The sequence below is a fragment of the Pyrenophora tritici-repentis genome, chromosome 4, assembly GCF_003171515.1.
Source record: "Pyrenophora tritici-repentis strain M4 chromosome 4, whole genome shotgun sequence".
Taxonomy (NCBI): domain Eukaryota; kingdom Fungi; phylum Ascomycota; class Dothideomycetes; order Pleosporales; family Pleosporaceae; genus Pyrenophora; species Pyrenophora tritici-repentis.
The window spans coordinates 2,723,263-2,744,116 of NC_089393.1; the positions used below are offsets into that span (position 1 = coordinate 2,723,263).

Below are 20,854 nucleotides of genomic sequence, written 5' to 3' on the forward strand. Positions count from 1 at the left end.
GAGGTCGTTGCAGATGTGCGTAGTCGAGCTGGAATCCAGGATAAAGGTATCCTTTAATAGATATCCTTGTTAGCTTGCGCTGAATGCCGCTTTTATTGTGCCCTTATTAATTCTTAAGATTTCGCGTCTATCTAGTTATTTAATAACTGCGTCTAGTGTTTGTGATGTCTTAATATAAGGTGTAATTAATCGTGACGTTGTTAAGAATCGAGGTCGTTTAGTCTCTAGGGACATTTCCTGCATCGTTCTCTGTAAGTTAGTGTTATTTTTAAGTTTATACTGTACTAATCTTGCGATGCCTGAATTTGGCTTGAACTATTTAGGTGCCTTAGCTTTGTTTATATAGTAGCAGTTAGATATCTTATAACGCTATTCACAGGCAGGATATATGTCTCTAGCTTTCGCTGAATTCCTCTCTAAGATCTGCTTAGTTCTAGTACTTTAACTATCTATCTTGCGTTTGTTTAATTGCCTAGGGTTTCCCTAGCCTTAGTTAGATGGCGCTCTTAATTCCACACTAGAGGCGTCCCTCAGTGTGTCCGAGTCGGGTTCACCGCTCGCCGCGTATGAGTCTCCTACCGCGAAGGCGCTCTTTGGCTTCCCTCTTGATGGATATTGAAGACTTGTTGAGAATACAGTCCGTAAGTGACTTGGTGGTATCAAGCGGAGGAGTAGTCACATGATTGGTGACACGTGCAGGTGGGTCCTAGCGGGGAGCTTGGACGCAGCTGCACGCAACACGGATCTACGAACGTGTGAATAGCTCCTTAGTCAATACAATACGAATCTGTACCACCACTACCGTTGTGCCTTAGAGAGCGCTCTATTAGGTAGTCATACTACTACTAATAGTGTCAGCTTCTCAATAAGACTCATATATTCACGGAAGAGTTTCATTATCCTTTTCCTATTCATGGCTTTCTTATCGTACCCTGGCCCTTAGAACCTTGCGGTCTAGGTTGATGCTATTTTAGATACGAAGCCTAGGAAGTCGTCTATTACAGCTTGTGTTTGCATAACCTTAGCCACCTCAAGGGTTTTAGCTCGAGTTGCAGCCTAATCGTATTTATTTAGCCACGTCTCCTAGTTTGTGGTTAAACGCATTGGCTTGAGTGCGGCTTGGTATCTCTCTCGTGCTCGCGCTCTCTCCTCGTCCTTATCCACTCTAACTGTGTCTTGGAGGGCGGTTATCTAGTCGCGCGGCGTGCCGTTCTCGGTGCAGCAGCTAAGTTGTAAATAGGGTGTTACAGTTGTAAGGATATGTTCGACTATCTTTAAGATTTTGTTGCTTTCTTCTTAATAGTCCCTCTTCCGTATTTTATATAACTTAAGGCGCAGCTTGTAGTCGTCGCGATCCTCCTTATACGCTTCTTGTCCTTTCTCTAAGAGTTCTAACACTCGCGTTAGTATAGTGGGGATTCGTGAGGTTGTTGTCGACATTTCTGTAGTGTCTTGTGCTAATCCTCGCGTGTTGCCTCTAGCGTTTTAGGTGGTATGCGATAAGGCAGCTAAGGGGCTACTTAACAGTTCATACTGCGAAATGTCTAGGGGTAGCGGAGCCTCTAGTTAGATGCGCTAGAGTCGCACTCCTTCGGGGTCTAACAGTGGCTAAATGCCTTGCGACTAGCATTTCAGCTTAAGTTGGCGGTACTAAGGGATCTAGTTGCTTAAGTCGGTGAGGATAACCGTCGCGTCCCGTTGGGTCTAGATTGTTGCCATTTTCGTGGTTTTATCGCTCGTTATTAAGGCAGTGCGACTCTTAATTGTTAGATATAATAAGATATTGCACAAAAGTGATAGATGTTAATGATTGTCTGTATTGTGTTCTGTCTATCGTGTGTCCGCGCTTGTGGCCCTCTTAAGGGGCGCACTGACCCTCTCTACGCTGATTGGTTGCTGCCAACGTCGAGTAACCCTGCTATCTGACAACTTCCTCTACCTCTACTAACTCCTAGAGTAGCTGCTAGTCCTTATAAAGCGGGCGATCCTAACGGTCCGCTTTCTAAAGGACTCCAAGGTTGCCTCTAAGCGCATAGTTGTTGCTTTACTAGGCTTTGCTACTTAGGTCTATCTCCGCGCTTACCTCGTTGCCCGCGCGAAGCTTCTGGCTAAGAAGCGCGGCCGTAGCGGATATTAAGACTTCCTTAGCGACGTTAACTTAGATAAGGCTAGCATAATAGTAGCTATCGTAAGCAACACTACTATAATAGTTAAGGCCCTAGGGATTCTTAATAAGCAGGTCAACGAGGCTGTTATCTAGATTAGGTGTCTTGTAAGTTATTCCCTTATCTCTTTTAGTTACTCTTTTTAGCTAACTAGTGTATAGAAGTACGCTATTATTTAGGCTTGTGTTACTATTATTAACGAGATCCGCGCGCTCTAGTACACCGTCGAGAACTTTGCGGCTACTTAGGAAGTTCTAGTAGCTAATAAGGTGCTTACTTCTTTCTTTAATAGCACTAAGCAACGTGCGTAGGCTACTAAGCATCGCGAGGAGGTTCTGCGTGATCTAGGTTATGCCGTTAATAAGGATAGTAACGCAGAGTAATTGTCTATTAGCTCCCTACTTATCCTCTAGCGTTCTCTTAGTAGTCTAGCTTATATTTTAGCGTCTTTAGGTAGTCTTCTAAGATACCCTTATAGCTCTTTATTACTTCTTTAATCACTTGTTTCTTTTTAACTTTTATTTTATTTTATAAGTATCTTTTAGTAATGTATAGTATACTCTATTATCTCCTAAGGGACGGCACTTCGTTCCTTATAATCTCCTCCCTTTTCTTGCCTCTTCTTATTATCTCCTCTGCTATTACTGCCTCTTCCTTTACTCTTTTCTCTCTTTTTCGTTGCTTCCTTATAATCCCCTAGGGGATCTACGCCTTCCTTCCCTTCTCTAGTTAGCTCTCCGCTAAGCACTTAAGCGTAGTTCGTTAGGTTTACCCCTCTAAAAGTTACTAGGTAGTTAGCCTTACTTATTTCTATAAGGTTTAGAGAACTTAAGCTAGCTATCTAGAGCCTAGGCATCCTCTATATATTCTTCGTGTTCCTAAGAGTAGACTATATACTTTTCCTACTTAACTAGGTACTAGATCTTTTTCCCCTAGCTATGTCTTCTTTCTCTAACGATGTCTTCTACTATCTACCTCTCTTCTAGTCGTCTATCTACTAATTTAATAACTACTAGGGGTCTCTCCTCGTCTAGGGCTTGTCCTAGAAGGGGGTTACCTAGGTAGAGTTAGATACGGTCTACGTAGAAAACGTTGTAGATGCCTAGTAGCGTATTTAACTAGACTGCGTAAGGGGAGATTACTTCTTATACCTTAAATAAGGCACTCTTCTAGTCTAGCTTCTTACTTAGGCGCCTATTTAATAGGCTTTAGCCGTATTATAGCTACACCTTATCTCCTACTTTTAGGGCTAGGGACTTTCGTTAGTAATAGTTAGCCTACTATTCTTAATCCTATTAGGCCTCTACTATCTTTACTTATACGTAGGCGAAGACCTTCTTAAACTTCTAACTATAGCTACGGTAGACGCGTCTAGTTAGTGGAAATAGCGTTCTAGTTATTTAGCTATATAGTTCACTTCTTCTTAGATAGGGTCTACGTCGTACCCGTATTATAAGAAGAAGGGGCTTACGCCTATAAAGGTCGCGTTCTGTCCCTTAATCGCTATCTAGGCTATTAGGTAAAGCTTAGCCTAGTCCTTCTAGTCCTAGCAAACGTACGCTTTTAGGTAGATTTCTACGGTGCTATTTATTCTCTCCGTAGATCTATTAGTCTAAGGGTAGTAGGCCGTTAAAACCCTCCGCTTAATCCCTAGCTAGTTACATATCGTGACCTAGAAATCGCTCGTGAACTAGCTTCCGCGGTCGGACACTATCGCGTCTAGGAACTAGTAGTACGCTATAACTTTATTAATATAGGCTTAAGCTACGGTCTATGTAGTAATATTAGTAAGAGGAATTAAGATAAGGTCTTTACTTAGCCTATCTATTACTACTATTAGGTTAGTGCACCTATTACTTCTTAGGAGGTTAGTAATAAAGTCTATAGAGACTTCCTTCTAGATCTAGTCTAGTAGTAAGAGAGGTTAAAGGAGCCCTCTCTTTATCTCTCTCTAGGGTTTTAATTATCTATATACGCCACAGTTCTATATAAATATCTAAATGTTAGGGGATATTCCTAGCTAAAAGTAGTTGCGCATTAGAATAGCGTACGTGTTCTCCCTACCTAAGTAACCTACGCTAGGTGAATTATAGGTTTCCGCGATAAGACGTGTATAGAGAATCAGGTTATTAGGGACCTATTTGCGGTTTTAGTAGTAGAGTCTACCTTAATTATCTAATAAGCATTCCGCTAGTAAGACCTTTAAGTTTAGGTCTAGGGGAAATTTCTGCTATTAGAGCCGCAGTGCCGTCTAGGCCTTTTAGTACACTAGGTCCTCCGCAGCTGCTGTGTCCTAGAGTTCCTCCGTAGGTGTCTCCTCTTCCCCTTCTCTAGCGGGTGCGGCTGACACCTATATTTGTTGCCTATTTAGGTCTAAGGCTTTTTGCTATAGGGATATCTCTAATATCTCTATATTATTATAGCTAACTAAGGGTAGCTAAGCCTTAAGTCCTCGTAAGGCTCTTACCCCTACTTCCTCCTCGTGTTCGTCTGCGTCTAACAGCTGGCTTACTAGCTTAAGTAGCTAGAACTTTTAGGATACCTTGTAGTTATTATCTGCGTCTACTATCACATCCTCCTCTTTCTATAATAGGGCATTAGCCCTACTATTAACGTTCCCTAGCCTATACTAGAATGTTAGGTTAAACTAGCTAAGTAGTCTAGCCTACCTTACGTAGTGTTCTAAGAGTAGTCTAGTAGTATAAAAGTACTCTAGATTCTTGGAATCTATAATAACCTAGAAGCTCTTAACTCTTTTAAGTTCGGAGTTTTATTTAGTTAGGCACTTAATTACTATGATAGTTGGGATGACACCGATCAGATTCGTTCAAGAGTGGGATCATTGATTGCTCTAAGGATCAGAAAGATCAGACGGCTGGTCCGGTATTTGTACATGATGGATCAGTCCCTTGGCACGGATCCGGAGTCTCAAAGACCCGATCCGATCACGTGATCATCCGACGTCCAACATCAAGTCCATTTCCGCGACAATTACTATAAGCAACTCCTTATCGTAGATTATGTAGTTACTCTCTACCTTAGTATTTTTAGCTAAGAAGTAGGCTACTACTTAGAGGAGTCTGTCCTCTCTATACTAGGACAGAACTCCTCCCGTTGCCTATCTAGAGGCATCGCACTCTAGTACTATCTTAAGTTCTAGGTTAAAGTTCGCAAGGGATAGGAATACTACAAAAGCTACTTTTAGCTTCTTAAAGGCCTTCTTCTACTTAGGTCCCTATAAGAACGTAGCTCCTTTACCTATAAGGCTCGTTAATAGGGCGACTATAGATAAGAAGTCTTAGATAAACTGCTAGTAAAAGTTAGCAAACCCTATAAAGCTCTAAATCCCTTTTACTAAATTTAGAGCTTCCTATTCCTTAATTACTTTAACCTTCTCTAGTTCTATACTAATCCCCTTACTAGCTTTAATAGTAAACCCTAGGTGCTTCGTCTTCTTAACACTAAACTTACTCTTATCTATGTTAAGCTAGAGTCTAGCTGCTCTTAACTTCTAGACTACAGTCTTCACTTTCTCCTCGTGATCCTTCTAGCTGCCTAACGAGTAGATTAATACGTTGTCTAGGTAGGCGAAGCAAAATTCGTTAAGGTGTTCTTATAACACCTAGTTAATGTATCTCTAGAAGGTGCTAGAGGTATTAGCGAGTTTAAAGGGTGTAATAAGCTACTTGTAGAGACTAAAACAGGTCCTAAAGGCTATCTTCTATTGGTCTCCCTTAGCGATCTAGATCTTATAGAAGGCTTAGATTATATCTACCTTAGTGCACTACTTAGCCTCCGCGATCGAAGAGAGAGTCTTGTAGATTAGTAGCAAAGGGTACTAGTCCTTTTTAGTAATAGCATTAAGGGCTTAGTAGTCTATATAGAACTATAACCTTCCTCCTAATTCCTTTGCAAATAGCACTAGTGCTGCTGCGCTTAACCTACTAACCTAGATAAATCCGCGGTTAAGGTATAAAGTTAGCTCCTTCCTAAGCACGAGTTCCTCCCTTCCTTTATTATAGAGTAGTCCCTATAGGATCTCTACTAGCCTGCCGTCCTTCTCTAATATCTCTATTAAGTGGTCTACGGCCGTCCCCTAGAGGGGTAGCAACCTATCCGCTTCCTCCCTTAGAAAAGCTATATAATCTAATTATAGGTAGTTCAGCAACTTCTTCCTTAGGTCCTTAGTTAACTTCTTAGATAAGGCCTTCTCTATATCTACTAGCGAAGCTAACTAGACCTATACTACTTTATCCCTCCTACTGCGTTATATCTAAGCTAAGAACGAACTCGTAGTTATTTATTAGAGCAACTCCTAGGGCTTCTTGCCCTCTTTGCTCCGTATCCGCGTTTAGGAGGAGTCGATAAAGATAGACTTCTTCGCTAGCGCGAGCTAAACGTCGTTCCTGTCTATCTAGGGACGACCTAAGATTAGGTTATAGTCCCTTTTATCTTCTACCTCCTAGGCCTATATCTTTTCCTTGTAGCTATCTATATAGGTTATCTAGGCGGATTTCCTACCTACTCTAACAATTAGTTTTGGCTCCACTTTAACGCGCGTTAGGTTAGCTTGTTTAGAAAACCTTATAGATACTAGACTAAATATAAGACATCTAGTCTTAATTATAGTATAAGCTATAGAGTTTTTTATAATTAAGTAAGTAGTTATAGGTATCCCGTCTAGCCGCTTTTTCTAGAACTCGTTCTACCTCTCCTCTAAACCTAACTCCTTCGACTCCTAACTGCGCCTTTAGTTAGGAGCTTCTAGTTTTCTAAACTAGAATCTTTCTTACTCCCTTTAGAGTACTTATTTTCCGCATTTATAACTGTCGCTAACGCAGCCTTTACCGCTAGTCTTAGGTTATAAGCCCTTATGTAGTGACCGCTTTTTCCGCAACGCAGGTAGAGGTTATTTACTCTCCTAGTATCTTATACTTCTTTACTAGTCTACTTCGCCCTTTTTCCTAAGGACTTCCCTAGGCCGCTGCCTATCCTTCTAGCGCTAGCCTTTATAGGCTCCTAGTCTATCGCATCCGCAGAGGGCTTTTCCGCGGATTTAATAGGCTAGGTTCTTCTAAGTTTAGCGCGTAATATATTTTCCTCTATTACTATTACGCGCCGTATAACTCTATAGATATTCTAGTTTATAAGTACCTCTATAGAGATTATACAATCTCTTAAATCTTCCTAGAGAGCACTAAGGTACTAAGTCTTAATGCTCTTGCTATAGGACTCTTCCTTAGCGTCGTATACTAGCTGTATAAGCCTAGCGTTAAACACCGCTAAGGTTTTGCTTCCCTAATAAAGACTCTAGAGCTCCCTACGGGCCCTTTTCTCGCGTAGAGTGTCACTAAACTGCTATTTTATAAACTCCCAGAATCCCGTTATATTCACTTCTAAGGGATTCCTATTTAGCTAGAAAATAGCGATGTTAGCTGCGGAGCTAGCTAGTCTAGAGTAGATATACCTAGGAATGTTTCCTACCTAGGCGCCGTCCTGCCTAATTTTAAAGTCTATCTAAAGTTTAAATCTTCGCTAGTCCTTCCTATCTTCTGTAAAGGAGGCGAGGTCTAGAGTCTGTAGTAGTTTTGGCGTAACTTTAGCGACAGCTAGGGGGTTCGTAGTAAGTACTATAGGTAGTGCGCTAGTAACTAGAACTTGCAGTTATTATGTACCTTATTAAGCTAGCTATTACTACAACGTGTCTATCCTCTAACTTATTTCCTCTAGCATCTTAAGTAGAATCTATTTTTCTAATAGAGGTGTAGGCGTAGGAGTAGTAGAGGAGGAAGCCTTAGGCTAAGGGTTTTTAGTGGCTAGTCTCTTTCTAACGGGAGTCACTAACTGTTCCTATAAGTTATCGCTTAGGAGGTTAAGCTTAGTGTTGATTTCTACTTTGTCTATAAAGGAGGACGACTAAGTCTAGATCTCTGTTGCGATAGCATAGTTAGCTGCTTCTTCGCCTCTCTATTTAAGGGCGAAATCTCGTAGTTAGGTTACCGAGGTGACTTGAGCTGCTATCTTAGTAGGGGTGCCGTAGTCTCGCGACGTTAGCGGGGTGTTAAATAAATTTAATTAAAAGGGGCTAGCCTTAAGGGCAATTACTAGAAAGAATTAGATAAATTCGTTAACCTAAGATCTATGGAGGGCTATCCAGCTATATACAGTCGGGTGATAAAAAGAAAGAGACTTTTTAAAATTCACCTTTTTCTAAGCTCTACATCTAAAGAACTAGACTAGCTAGACTAATAATTTTTAGTTCTCTAGAAAGTTAAGAACATTGTCTTTGATATGGATTACTAAAAAAAAATGCTAAGTAAGCTTATGTCTGCGTAACTCTAGTAGTGTTTAAGAGTAGAAAAAAGTAAGCTACAAATCTAAGTATAACTTTTTATCTACAGTATCTTTTTAGCTAAAACTCTTATATGCTATTCAGTACGTATAGATCTATATAATGTTTAATTCAGAAGTTATTCTACCTGTGTTTACACGAGTAAGACTAAAAAGAAGTCTTTAAAGCTTTTTTTATATTAAAGTAGCCGAAGCTAGTTACTAGTATTTAGCATACTAACCTCTAGTTGCTTTTACTGCTAGATAACGCCTAGGTAAAGACCTAATACAGTTATCTATTACCTCTTGCGGTAATTGCTCCCACTCTTCTAGAATTACTTGTTTAAACAATTCTACTGCCTTATTACTCTTACCTACGCCTAAAGAGGCACTAGGCCTTTTTGCTAGCTTATTCTTAAGTAAGCTCTAAACGTTTTCTATAGGATTTAGATCTGGGCTATAGGCAGGATGCTCGAAAAGAGGAACTCTATTCCTAGAGAATTAAGAGATAACTGCTAGCGTTTTATGGATCTTGGCGTTATCCTGCTGAAATTGCCAACCTAAATAGAATTAATTATTAACTTCAAGAATAAAAAGTATATTCTAAAAAATATTAACAAATAAATAAGATATAGTCTTTTAAAGTAAAAAAGAAAGACTTCTGTCAGAATATGGGCATATTTTAGGTGGTGGACAAAATCCGGGTGTTCGGAGCTGTGGATTCTGTGGATCAGTTAGATTAGTCAGCGCGCACAATCCACCGCGACCCAACTGATCGAACAGCGTTGGACAACAGAAGAACACCACACAAGACCACAACAATACAATCGATCCCCATCATATTATTATACTATTATCCCCGTCTTTGATAACCCATCACAATCTGACAATTAAGAGTCTCATCCGCCCTACTAATAATCCAATAACCAAATCGCTATGACCGCTCAAGCCAACCAACAGAACGCGACAGTGCTCCTACGCGACGAGCACGACTATCGCGCTTAGTACAGCCAACTCTAAGCGCGCTGTGTCACCTACAATATATGGGAACAGGTCAATCCTAATAGGACAAAGCTGCCACTAATGGAGCCGTTCCCTCCGGAGCTCCCGGAGTGCGCCGACTACGCGCCATCGACTAGACTCCCTGCAGGAGCTAATCCAACTAGACTATTAGATCTATCCTTAGCGGGACAACGAGCTTACAAGGACGATCTTAAGATCTACAAAACTTAAAATAGAGCAATACAAAACAAAGTACGCCAGATACAAGACTGAGATAACTAATCTCCAACACATTATGATCCTCGTCTAATCTACTGTCGCGGTTCACCTACAGCGCACCTGCTGTCCGCCAGATGGATCGATCAGAGACTAGATTAAGAACCTTCGAGCCTATATAGGCATCACTATCGAAACCGAACGAGAGCAAGCGCGACCGCGATACTACAGTGCACTTAAACCACCTCGATCCGCGAATAACTAGGATACCTAGCTCGCCGAGTACAATTAAGCTGTAACTAAAGCGGAGACACTTAAGGTGCCCGATACTACTTAGTTTAGATTAGTAGCTGTAGACTTTATGTCAGCAGTAAATAAAATAGCCCTAATATAGGCAGCGACCTTCTAATCTAATAGGATAGATCAACCTAGGGTAACCTAGAAGGACATGATGAGACGGTTCCGAGAGTATATAATGCTGAATCATCCGATCACGCGAAACAGAAGCCAAAAGGCAGCTTTTATAGTAGATAATCTATCTGTATTTCTTGCTGCGAACAGCAACGCTGACCAGCGCGTGGATAGGGACACCTACTATATAGAAACGGGAAACTCTTAAGTTAGAAAATGGGGCAGACCCCGATATCAACGTACAGCTATAGAGGAAGGCGATCGCGAACCTCTAAGTTCTTTAATCCCTCTAAGAGGAAGAGGCAAAAGCGCAAGATCGTACGCCTACGGTAACTCCGCTAAAGCGGACGCCGTGCCTAGTAAAACTATGATCGCAGACGCCAGAGGCCCCAAATGTCCAGCATGTGACATAGGGCATGCCCTCTGTGATTGCTTCTACGTGTATACTAAGAAAGCTCTAGAGTGGTGGGAACCCAATCTAAGAACAGCCTAATTCGTAGAGCTTAGACGAGAACATAACGCTAAGTTTCAGAGTCTCCTAAGAGCCTAAGGTCGCCTAAGGACTTATACTCTAAGACTTAAGCAATCCTAAACTCCTACACCTAATCTTATTAATGATTGACTAAATAGACGACAGATATCGAAGATCGACGCCATGTTCGCCGCTGTATCCTCCCTATTAAATCGGCACGATTACCTACTAAGCAACTCCTTTATCTTTGACTCAGGATTGACGTGCTATATCACGAACAACCCTAATTAGATCCACAACTATCGGCCACCGATCTATAGAGATTTCATATAGGCAGGCAATAGCTAGATTTAGATTAAAGGATATAGATTAATAGTCCTACAGCTTAAACATAAACAGAGAGTAGAGAAACTCGTGCTCTACGACGTAGCAATCTGCCTAGACATCCTCTGCAATATCGTCTTATTTAGAGTACTAAGAAAGCAAGGACTCTAGTGGGATACCTAATCGGATCCTACAGCGGTTAAGCGATTAGATAGATTAACCGTCTGCGAGCTGGCAGAGCTATATAGTTAATAGGTACTAGAGTATTAGCCAAATAGATTAGAGGACAGAGTAGCCCTACACGCCTACTCACAAACGTCCCAAACGCGCCGGCGACCCTAACAGGCGCCTGCTCTCCTCTAGCACAAAAGACTAGGACACCTAAGGCTAGTAGCGATCGAGCACCTAGTCTAGTAAGCTAAGGGGGTGCGAGTTAAAGGGGTAACGACAGTGCAGTGCGATGCGTGTGGCCGAGCGAAAATCCAACGACAGATCAGCCGCGTTCCACGGATCAATGATTAGGGACCCGTAGAGAGGCTCGCCATTAATTTCCACTCCTATAAGAATCAATCCTATAACAAAGAGAAAAGCCAATTACTAATTACTAATAGGTACTCGCGATTTTAGTGGGATTTCTATCTCACAGATAACTAAACGGCGAAATCGATCATCTAAGTACTATCTAATTTCCTTACTTTCCTCTAAAACTAATACAACATCACCCTAAAAGTGATTGAAACCGACAACGAGATCACTACAGTTAAACTAGACGTCGAGCGATAGATCAGAGGCCAAGGCATTGCTGTTGAGCCTTCAGCACTAGATACTTAAGCTTAAAATAGTAGAGCTAAACGCTTAGGGGGTGTAAATAAAGAGAAGGCACGCACAATAAGACTTAACGCTAATCTACTATAGGAACTCTAGCTAGAGATCACTCGGGCTGCTGTACACCTCTACAATTAAACGCTAAACTACAGTAACTAGTGGAAAACACCCTACGAAGTACTCTTCACGCGCGTATCACTAGCAAATAGGATAGTCACATCGATTAAGAAGCCTTACCTAGCATACCTTAAGCCTATAGGTGCAAAGCTTTTGCGATAACTAATAATACCTATAGAGGCAAATTTAGACTACAGCGGCTTAATCTAAAAGCCTAGATTAGCTACCTAGTTGGATATTAATTATCTAATATCTATTAGATTTGGATCCTATCACTCGCCAAAGTTATCAGCATAAGAGACGTAACCTTCGACGAAAATACAATATTTAATAGGACAATTAAAGACCTAATAGATAGCCTTATGCACAGCACTCTCTCAGCGATCGCAGCATACGTTAGGACTATCAAGCTCCTACCACCGATCCCAGACACCGGGACGGAGTCGTTTTATAAAGACGACGAAAGCATTAATACCACAGAGGAGGAAGAAGATCCGCTAGGGTACTACAATAGTCGAAAGATCCAAGATCACTACCTAACTCCTCTATCAACACCTCCACCAGCAGTCCTGCTCGCCTAGTTTATAAGTAGAAATGTTTAATCTACTCCTAAGATCTAATTATCTAAAACAGTTCTATAGGCCGCAGCGTTTATAGCTAGATTAAAGGCAAGGACTATAGGCACTCACAATAGAGGCCTAATCGACAAGGCATAACTTCACTAGCTACTCGCCAAAGGAGTTAAGATTAATTAATTATAACTTCCTGATCCACCGACAGCCAGGACTAATCTTGATTAGCACCCTTTAGGAGAGCTATTTAAGGAAGCACAACGTGCACATCTCGACAGCCACAAAGTCACTAATTCGTAGGAAGAAGTACCCTACTAAGCAGCTAAATCTAAAGGACACTAGATTCTAGACTGCATGTGGGTGTATGTCTACAAATTTAACAAAGCCAATCAATTTATTAAGTGCAAAGCTCGATTAGTTGTGCGGGGTAATTAGCAGCGCAATATCACCTCCTAAGACACCTACGCCGCTACTCTAGCTAGCCGATTATTTTGACTACTTATAGCAATCGCTGCTAAACACAACCTTAAACTAAAACAGTACGACGTTACCAACGCCTTCGTCTACGCATCGTTAGATCGAGAGGTCTATATACGGATGCCAAAGGGCTATTAGAAGCCCAGCACTATCCTACGGATTAAGAAAGCTCTTTATAGGCTAAGAATATCCCTACTCCTTTGGCAGAAGGATCTCACAGCGACGCTTACTTAACTTAGGTTCTAGATTGTACCCCACGAGCCCTGCTGTATAATTAAAGACGGAATTATTATCTTCTACTACGTAGACAATATTATCCTAGCCTATAGCAAGGATCAATCTAAGAAGGCTTAAGAAGCAATAGATTAGCTCAAGCAGCGATACTCTATCACTAGTAGAGACAATCTATAGTAGTTCCTTGGGATCGAGGTGATTAGGGATCGATCTAAACAACTGATCTACCTCTCCTAGGTTGCCTACTATGAAAAGATTAATAGACTAGTAGACGATTAGATAATCCGCCACGATACTCCTATAGCGACTAGCGAGCTTATGCCTAGAGAAGGACTAGCTACCCCGTCTAAGATTAATCGATACTAGCGGAAGATTAGCTCTCTCCTCTACGCCGCTGTTAATACACGCCCGGATATTGCTTTTGCGACATCTAGACTAGCTAGATTTCTCGCTAACCTAAGTTAGGAACACTAACAGGCTGCGGATCGAGTGTTACTCTACCTATCCGACACTAAGTGGCTGACATTACGATTAGGTGGCGGCACCGCTATGCAGGTAGCTAGTAACGCATTATTTGCAGACAACACTCTGGATCGCAAAAGCTCTCAGGGCTACGCGATTAAACTCTTCGGCGGGCTGATCGCCTGGCGATCTAGCAAGTAAGATACCGTCACTACTTTAATAACTAAAGCAAAGCTCTTAGCACTCTCACAAGTAGCTAAAAAAGCAATCTTTACCTTACAATTAATTAGTGAACTTAAGGTTAAGCTACTAAGTCCTACGATTACTATCTAATGCGACAATCAACAGACGATCCGTCTTGCAACTCAAGCAGTATTAAGACTCACCACGAAGCTCCGACACGTAGATATCCACAACTATTAGCTCCAACAGGAAGTGACGAACTAGAGGATTAAAGTAGTATACATAATATCCTCTGAGATAATAGCTGATGGCCTTACTAAAGTACTCCTAGTAAACTAGTAGACGGGCTTTCTAATCTAACTAGGGCTGGTCGAAGTTAGGGATCGAGAGCCACACAATCAGTTACCTGTTGTAGAGATCTAAGCTCAATTAGAGCAGCTTAGCTGTGATTAATCCAGCTCAAGGCTCTTGAGCTGAGGGGGTGTGTCAGAATATGGGCATATTTTGGGTGGTGGACAAAATCCGGGTGTTCGGAGCTGTGGATTCTGTGGATCAGTTAAATTAGTCAGCGCGCACAATCCACCGCGACCTAACTGATCGAACAGCGTTGGACAACAGAAGAACACCACACAAGACCACAACAATACAATCGATCCCCATCATATTATTATACTATTATCCCCGTCTTTGATAACCCATCACAATCTGACAACTTCTTACTTACCTCTTTTCAATAGAGGTTTAACAATACGTACAAGTACTTGTCGTATATAACGTGTATTTATAAATGTTCTAGAGTTCTGTAGGGATCTAGTTATGTGTAACTTAGATCTTCTACCTATCTAGATAGCTCCCCAAACACCTATCGAGATATCGCGGGCTATATCTCTGTTAGTAAGCTAGATAAAAATGTACTAAACTCCCAGAAAAATACTAAATTTTTCAAAGAATATTTTAGCTTATTTAGATTTTTTTTAAACTTACTTAAATTAGTTGTTTGAACTTGTTTCTTTCCAAGTCGCTTATTTCTTCTCTTCCTAACGTATTCTTGCCTAGCACCATACCCACGCTGTATAGAAGACTCGTTAAAAAATGTTACTTTGCTAAAGTTTATATTTTCAAGAATTTTAAGTGTCTTCTTAGCGTAATCCTTGCGGTTCGTAGCTTTTTCTGCGTTTAAAAGCTGCTTCTTTCTAGCTAAAGATTTTCAGTATTTCTCTGCTTTTAATAAGCGTTGTAAGCTTCTAGTAGAGGAATCTAGATTATTCTCTACTAGACTACGCCTATTTGTCTTCTTAGGACTTCTTTCTAGGTCTCTATTAACTACTCGAGTAGTTCGTTTAGAGACCTTAGTAGGGCGGCCTAGTTTAGGCGTAGAAAGAGGTAGAATAGGACTTTTCTTCTTCTTAATACGTTGTAAAGTATTACAAATAGACTTATAAGGCTTTTATAGCATAGTACTAATAGTACTAGTAGAATTTTTTTGCAAAGATAGAGTATAAACTTCTTTTTCGAATTTAGAAAGCTCTCGAGACATAGAGACATAATAGAGATAAGAAAATTTAGAAGTAGAAAGAGAAAGACATAACGTGGTTCACAAGCGAGTCGCCACCCTAACCGAGTCGCCACCGCAACACAATTGCCGCGCCTGAGCAGCAACTTTATGCAATGCCGCAACTACATTAATTGCAAAAGTCCTATACTAAGGGTGATTTACAGTTTACTATCTTAGATATTAACTTATATTAATTTTAAAGTAATAAACGCGCTGCAGCTACCTATAACGTCCCCTAAAGAACGCTTATTAACTAACGCGCTAGACGACGCCCTCGACGCGATTATAAGCTAAATACAAAGCGCCTTATGAAGCTAGAAGAGGAGGTAATTATAAAGCGTATACGCGACGAGTCTTTATATAGAATACCGCCCTTAAAGTCACACGTATAAGATATAACTAATAGACTACTGCGCGATTGCAGCGGCGAGCCTATAAGTAAGAACTAGGTTAATAACTTTATTTAACGTACACCTTAGCTACGTACACGCTAGAGCTGTCTATCTAATTACTAGTAAGCTCTCTATAAGGATCTAGCGGTTATTAGGCCCTAGTTCAGCTTACTTTTATTAATAAAGGCGTAATATAGTATTATAGATAAGGACACTTAGAACTTTAATAAGTTAGGCTTTATAATAGGTACAATATCTTCTTAGCTTATAGTCATAGGCGTAGGGAAACCTAGGAAATAGAAGAAACTATAGCCTAGCGATCGCGAGTAGGTAACTCTAGTCTAAGGCGTCTCTATAATAGGGCGTATTATCCTACATTTTTTTATCTTTAAAGGTAAAGTCCTTATTACCTCCTAGTTCGCAGATCTGCCACGCAATTAGATTATTACTATCTCTTCTACTAGCTAGATTAATAATAACCTCGCGCTAGCCTAGCTTAAGTACTTTAATGCCTATATAAAGGCGTCTTCTACTAGGGCGTATAGGCTGCTTATTATTAAAAGCTATAAGAGCTACTACTTAATAAAATTCTAGAACTACTATAAGGAGAATAAGATTATTACTCTCTATATACTACCTTACTCGCCGCACCTTCTATAGCCTCTTAACGTTGTCCCCTACTTGCTATTAAAGCGCACGTACGGCGATAAGATCTTACTCTTAGCACATAGCCGCATCTACTACATTAATAAGGAAACTTTTCTTACTAGTCTTTAAAGTAGCTTATAAAAAGACGTTTACACTAGAGAATATTTACGCTAGGTTTTAAGGCGCTAGGCTAGTCTTATACAACCTAGAGGCTATATTATTAAAGCTAGATATACAGCTACGTACGCTAACACTACCTATACTAGGCATTATCGCCTAGGAGGCGTAAACACCGCGCAACGCCCGCAAGGTAGAGGCGCAATCTACGCTAATTCGAAATCGCATGTAAAACTACTAAGGGTTACTAGTAAGCTTATTAGATAAGTAGGTTAAGTAGCTAAGTAAAGGCGCTTAGTAGATAGCTTATAATATAGTATTAGTATAGAAGGAAATAAGCCGCCTTTAAGACGCTATTAATACGCTTATAAAGCGTAAGACTTATAAAAGACGCTACGTATGGACAGAGGAGGTATTAATAGTTAGTAAGGTATCTAACCTAATTGCTAAAAGGGGGGGTAGTAGTTATAAGGAGGGTAAGGAGCCTGCGAAGAGGGTGCGCGTAGGTCGACGCTGCGGCCGTTGTGGCGAGATTAGATACAACTCCTACACCTATAAGGCAGAAATTAAGGATATAGATAATAGCGTCGCTTCTAAATAATCCTATAGTATTACGCATAGTATAGTAATTTATTATAATGTTGCGTAAAGTTGCTGCGCAGGCGCAGCGATTGTGTTAGGGTGGCAACTCGGTTGGGGTGGCGACTCGCTTGTGAACCACGTTATAGAATAACACTAGTATACTATTACGTAATTTTAGCGTACTTTTTTAGCGTACTTTTTTAGCGTACTTTTCTCTATTCTTCGTTTTTAAAATTAACTAGATAAGAAAGCTTAGAAAGAGATTTGTTTATGTAATGCTTATATAAGCTAGTATCTTAGGAACTTTTTTCAGAAATTTTTATACGCTCAGTAAAAAGTTATACCTAACTCTCTTCTAGCTCTTTTTGAACTCTACTTTTACAGCCTTAGATTAGCTTTATTTTGCTTACTAAGTATATCTTTTAGTAACCTTACCTAACGAGAAGGTTCTTAACTTTCTAAAAAACTAAAATGTATTAGTCTAGCTAGTCTAGTCCTTTAGATATAGAGCTTGGAAAAAGTTAACTTTTAAAAAGTCTCTTTCTTTTTGTCACCCGACTGTACTACAGGAGGAACAGGCACGTATACGAAGCGTAATTAAAGAGCTTACAAAGCGTAAGGGCTAGAAAAGGCAGTATATACGGGTAGAGGAGACCTTAATAGTTAGCGAGGTATCAGACTTAATTGCTAAGAGGGAGGGTAGTAGTCGTGAGGATGGCGAGACGCCTGCGAAGAGGGTGTGCGCTAAGAGGCGCTGTAGCCGTTGCGACGAGGTTAGGTATAACTCCTACACTTATAAGGTAGAAATAGAGGATGCAGATAATAGCGAAGAATCTAAAGTATAATCTACTATAGTGTATAGTATAAAAAATTGTTGTGGTGTTGCGCAGCGTTGCCGCGCAGGCGTGTTGGTGGGGTAGAGCTGCCGACTCGATGGGGCTGCCGACTCGATGGTGAACCACGTTATAGACTTTATTAATCATTGTAATAACAACAAGATCCTATTAGCTGTATTCCTACCACATGCTACCTATACGCTTCAACCCCTTAACGTTAGGATGTTCAAACCTCTCTTAAGCGCTTATTCAACTAAGCTGGCAAGATACCTTTAGGACAGTTAGGGGTTACTTAAAATAAGTGAAGGAGACTTCTTCCCGCTCTTCTAGAGGGCTTAGTGTATGACTTTTAAGCCTCTAGCCATCAGAAGGTCCTTTAAAGTAACTAATATACACCCACCTAACCTAGAGGTTATACTCAAGAAGCTTGCTAAGGAGGCATTAGATTTAGATAAAAGCTTAACCTCAGTACTTAGTAGAGAGGATTGGCTAAAGTTTAATTCTATTATACGCCGTACAGTAAAGGATCAAAGCGATAAGGACGTTAAGAAGCTTTAACGAAGCTTGCACCACATTGCAGCTCAAAATACACTACTCTAAGGAGAGATTAGTGGTCTCACAAACGCCCTAGCCATCAAGAAGAGACAGGATAACAAGTCCTATACCCTCTAGCTTAAGAGCAATTAGGGGTATCACGGGGGAGCTGTTTTCTGGTCACCTAAGCGTGTATAACAAGCTCGGGATAATAAGGTATCACGACAATAACAAGCTGTACAACAACAGCTTCAAAAAGCAGAGAGAACTTAGATAAAGGAGCAAGCTCGCCTCTGCAAGCTTCAGCTACTCAAGGCGAGGCGTGTAGAGCGAGAGAGACGTTAGGAGGTGCGGAGGAAAGAGCTAGCTACAAAGCTAGCTGAAAAACAGCGCTAGAAGTCCCTCCGCGACGCCGAAAAAGCTAAAGAATTGTCCTAAAAGGGTAAGCGCAAAGATTTACAAGCCTATAAGCTAGCTATAAAGCGTTAGAAATATGCTAGTTTTACTACAGCTGTGGTAGGAGCTGTAAGCGTTGCATTAGCTACCCTAGCACGTAGTCGCCGTTCCCGGCTAATCTAGCGCCCAAAAAAATATTCTAAATAAGCAAAAAGTTTTGCAGGCCTGTAAATAGTATGGATCTAGATCTGCACAATTTTATCACGATTTGTAGGGGCTCTACGGCTTCATCTTTTTGAATATGTTGAGTTGTAAGGGTGTTCATCGAATGATCGTGTTCATCGAACGCACGGGCACTGTAGGGCGTATCTTAAAAGGGAGCTTATATAATATAAGAAATTAATTAAGAGTAGAGAAATATTAGACTTAACAGAATACAAGCTATCGAGCTATCTACGTTGTGAGCCCGAGCTTTTGCTGTGGGCGCCAAGGCGCTAGTCCGATAAGATAAGGATCTTATCGATATTGGGGCCATGGACCGAGTCTATAGATCCGTAACATTAACTTTCAGCACCACAAGTTACCACCGATATGTAAAAGTAATTTTTCCCCGCAGTTGATGCTTTAGCTTCCTGCGGCTGCGCTGTCTTGCAATTGCTTTGTTTAGCTCCATAATGCAAGTATGACCCAAAACATCACCTGATGGAGGTAAATCAGCTACAAAAGCTCAGCTCCGTAGGATCAAGACATATTAATTAACCAGTTAATTTCTTTAAACCCCTCTCATCTACAAAATGTGCCTACCGATCATCTTATCTGTGAAAGCCCAGATCTCAGCTCGACGCAGTAAGGTTTTGATATGTGTAAGTGTCAGATATTCACTCTCATCTGGAATACTGATGAAATAGGTAATAATGGTGATGATATTGATAATTGATTGTGTGTTGGTTCTGTCTACGGTTGTGGGCACACCTAGGGGGTACCAAACCTTCCTGTGATCCGATTAGCTCTCTCAGATACCGGGTCGCGCTAGTCTAACCTAGCGTCTGTACGCTCTTATCTTTAACAGTGCTATTATCTAATACACCCCTTCAGCTTAGACGCTCTTCACGCTTATAAGCTAGGCACTTAGTCCTACTTAAGGCTTACTACGAGATTTTCAAGTTTCTCTTGAATTTCTTCGAGCGGTGCCGAGTTTCTCGCCAGGATTTCCTTAGCGGGGACTAGTCCTAGTTGTTCTAGGAATTCTAGCTATCTGTTTAGTGGCAATAATTTAGTGAGACTATCGGCGATCATATCCGCGGTAGGTATGTACTCTACGGAGATCCGGCCTGTCGACACCTCCTGTCTAATCTAGTAATTATATATATTAACATGTCTAAGTTTAGTTTGAAGCTTTAAGACCTCCTTAGTAACTAGGCGAATAGTCTGTTTGTTGTCGCATTAAATAGTAATACTAGGGGTGTTAAGCTAGATGTTTAGCTCCTTAAGGAGACGGGACAGGAATAGAGCTTCCTTAGCTACTTAAGATAGAGCGAGGAGCTCGGCTTCTGTCGTTAATGCTGTAATAGTGTCTTGTTTATTAGCTTTCTATGCGATAAGTCTATTAAAGAGCTTAATCGCGTAGCCCTGTGAGCTCTTCCTGTCTAGGGTATTGTCGGCAAAGGAAGCATCGCTAGCTATCTATAGTCTAGTGCCTCTTCTAAGTTATAGCGCAAGGTGCTTTGTCGCTAGTAGATATTAGAGGACTTAGTCGGCAGCGTTATAGTGCTCTAGTCCTAGGTTAGAGAGAAAGCAGGCGAGCCGCAACGTCGCAAAGGCGATGTCTAGTTTAGTAGTCACAGCTGCGAAGAGGAGCGAGCCTATCTTGCGCTAGTATTTGTTGATCTCTGTTAGGGAGGCGAGGCTATCTCTTAGTAGTAGTTTAGCAGTCGCTATCAACGTGTCGTGTCTAATGTTAGTACAGTCGGCTAGTCTACTAATCTTGTCTACGTAGGCCGCCTG

General features: G+C 41.0%; 1 protein-coding gene across 1 annotated transcript; it reads left to right on the plus strand.

Annotated features, from left to right (window-relative positions):
* Positions 1-10,340: 10,340 nt before the first annotated feature.
* On the plus strand, positions 10,341-12,443 carry PtrM4_098180 (uncharacterized protein; the record flags this gene model as incomplete). Its single annotated transcript, XM_066107253.1, has 2 exons — positions 10,341-10,442; positions 12,123-12,443. The coding sequence occupies 2 exons, from the start codon at positions 10,341-10,343 to the stop codon at positions 12,441-12,443; spliced, it is 423 nt and encodes a 140-aa protein (XP_065962921.1).
* Positions 12,444-20,854: the final 8,411 nt, after the last annotated feature.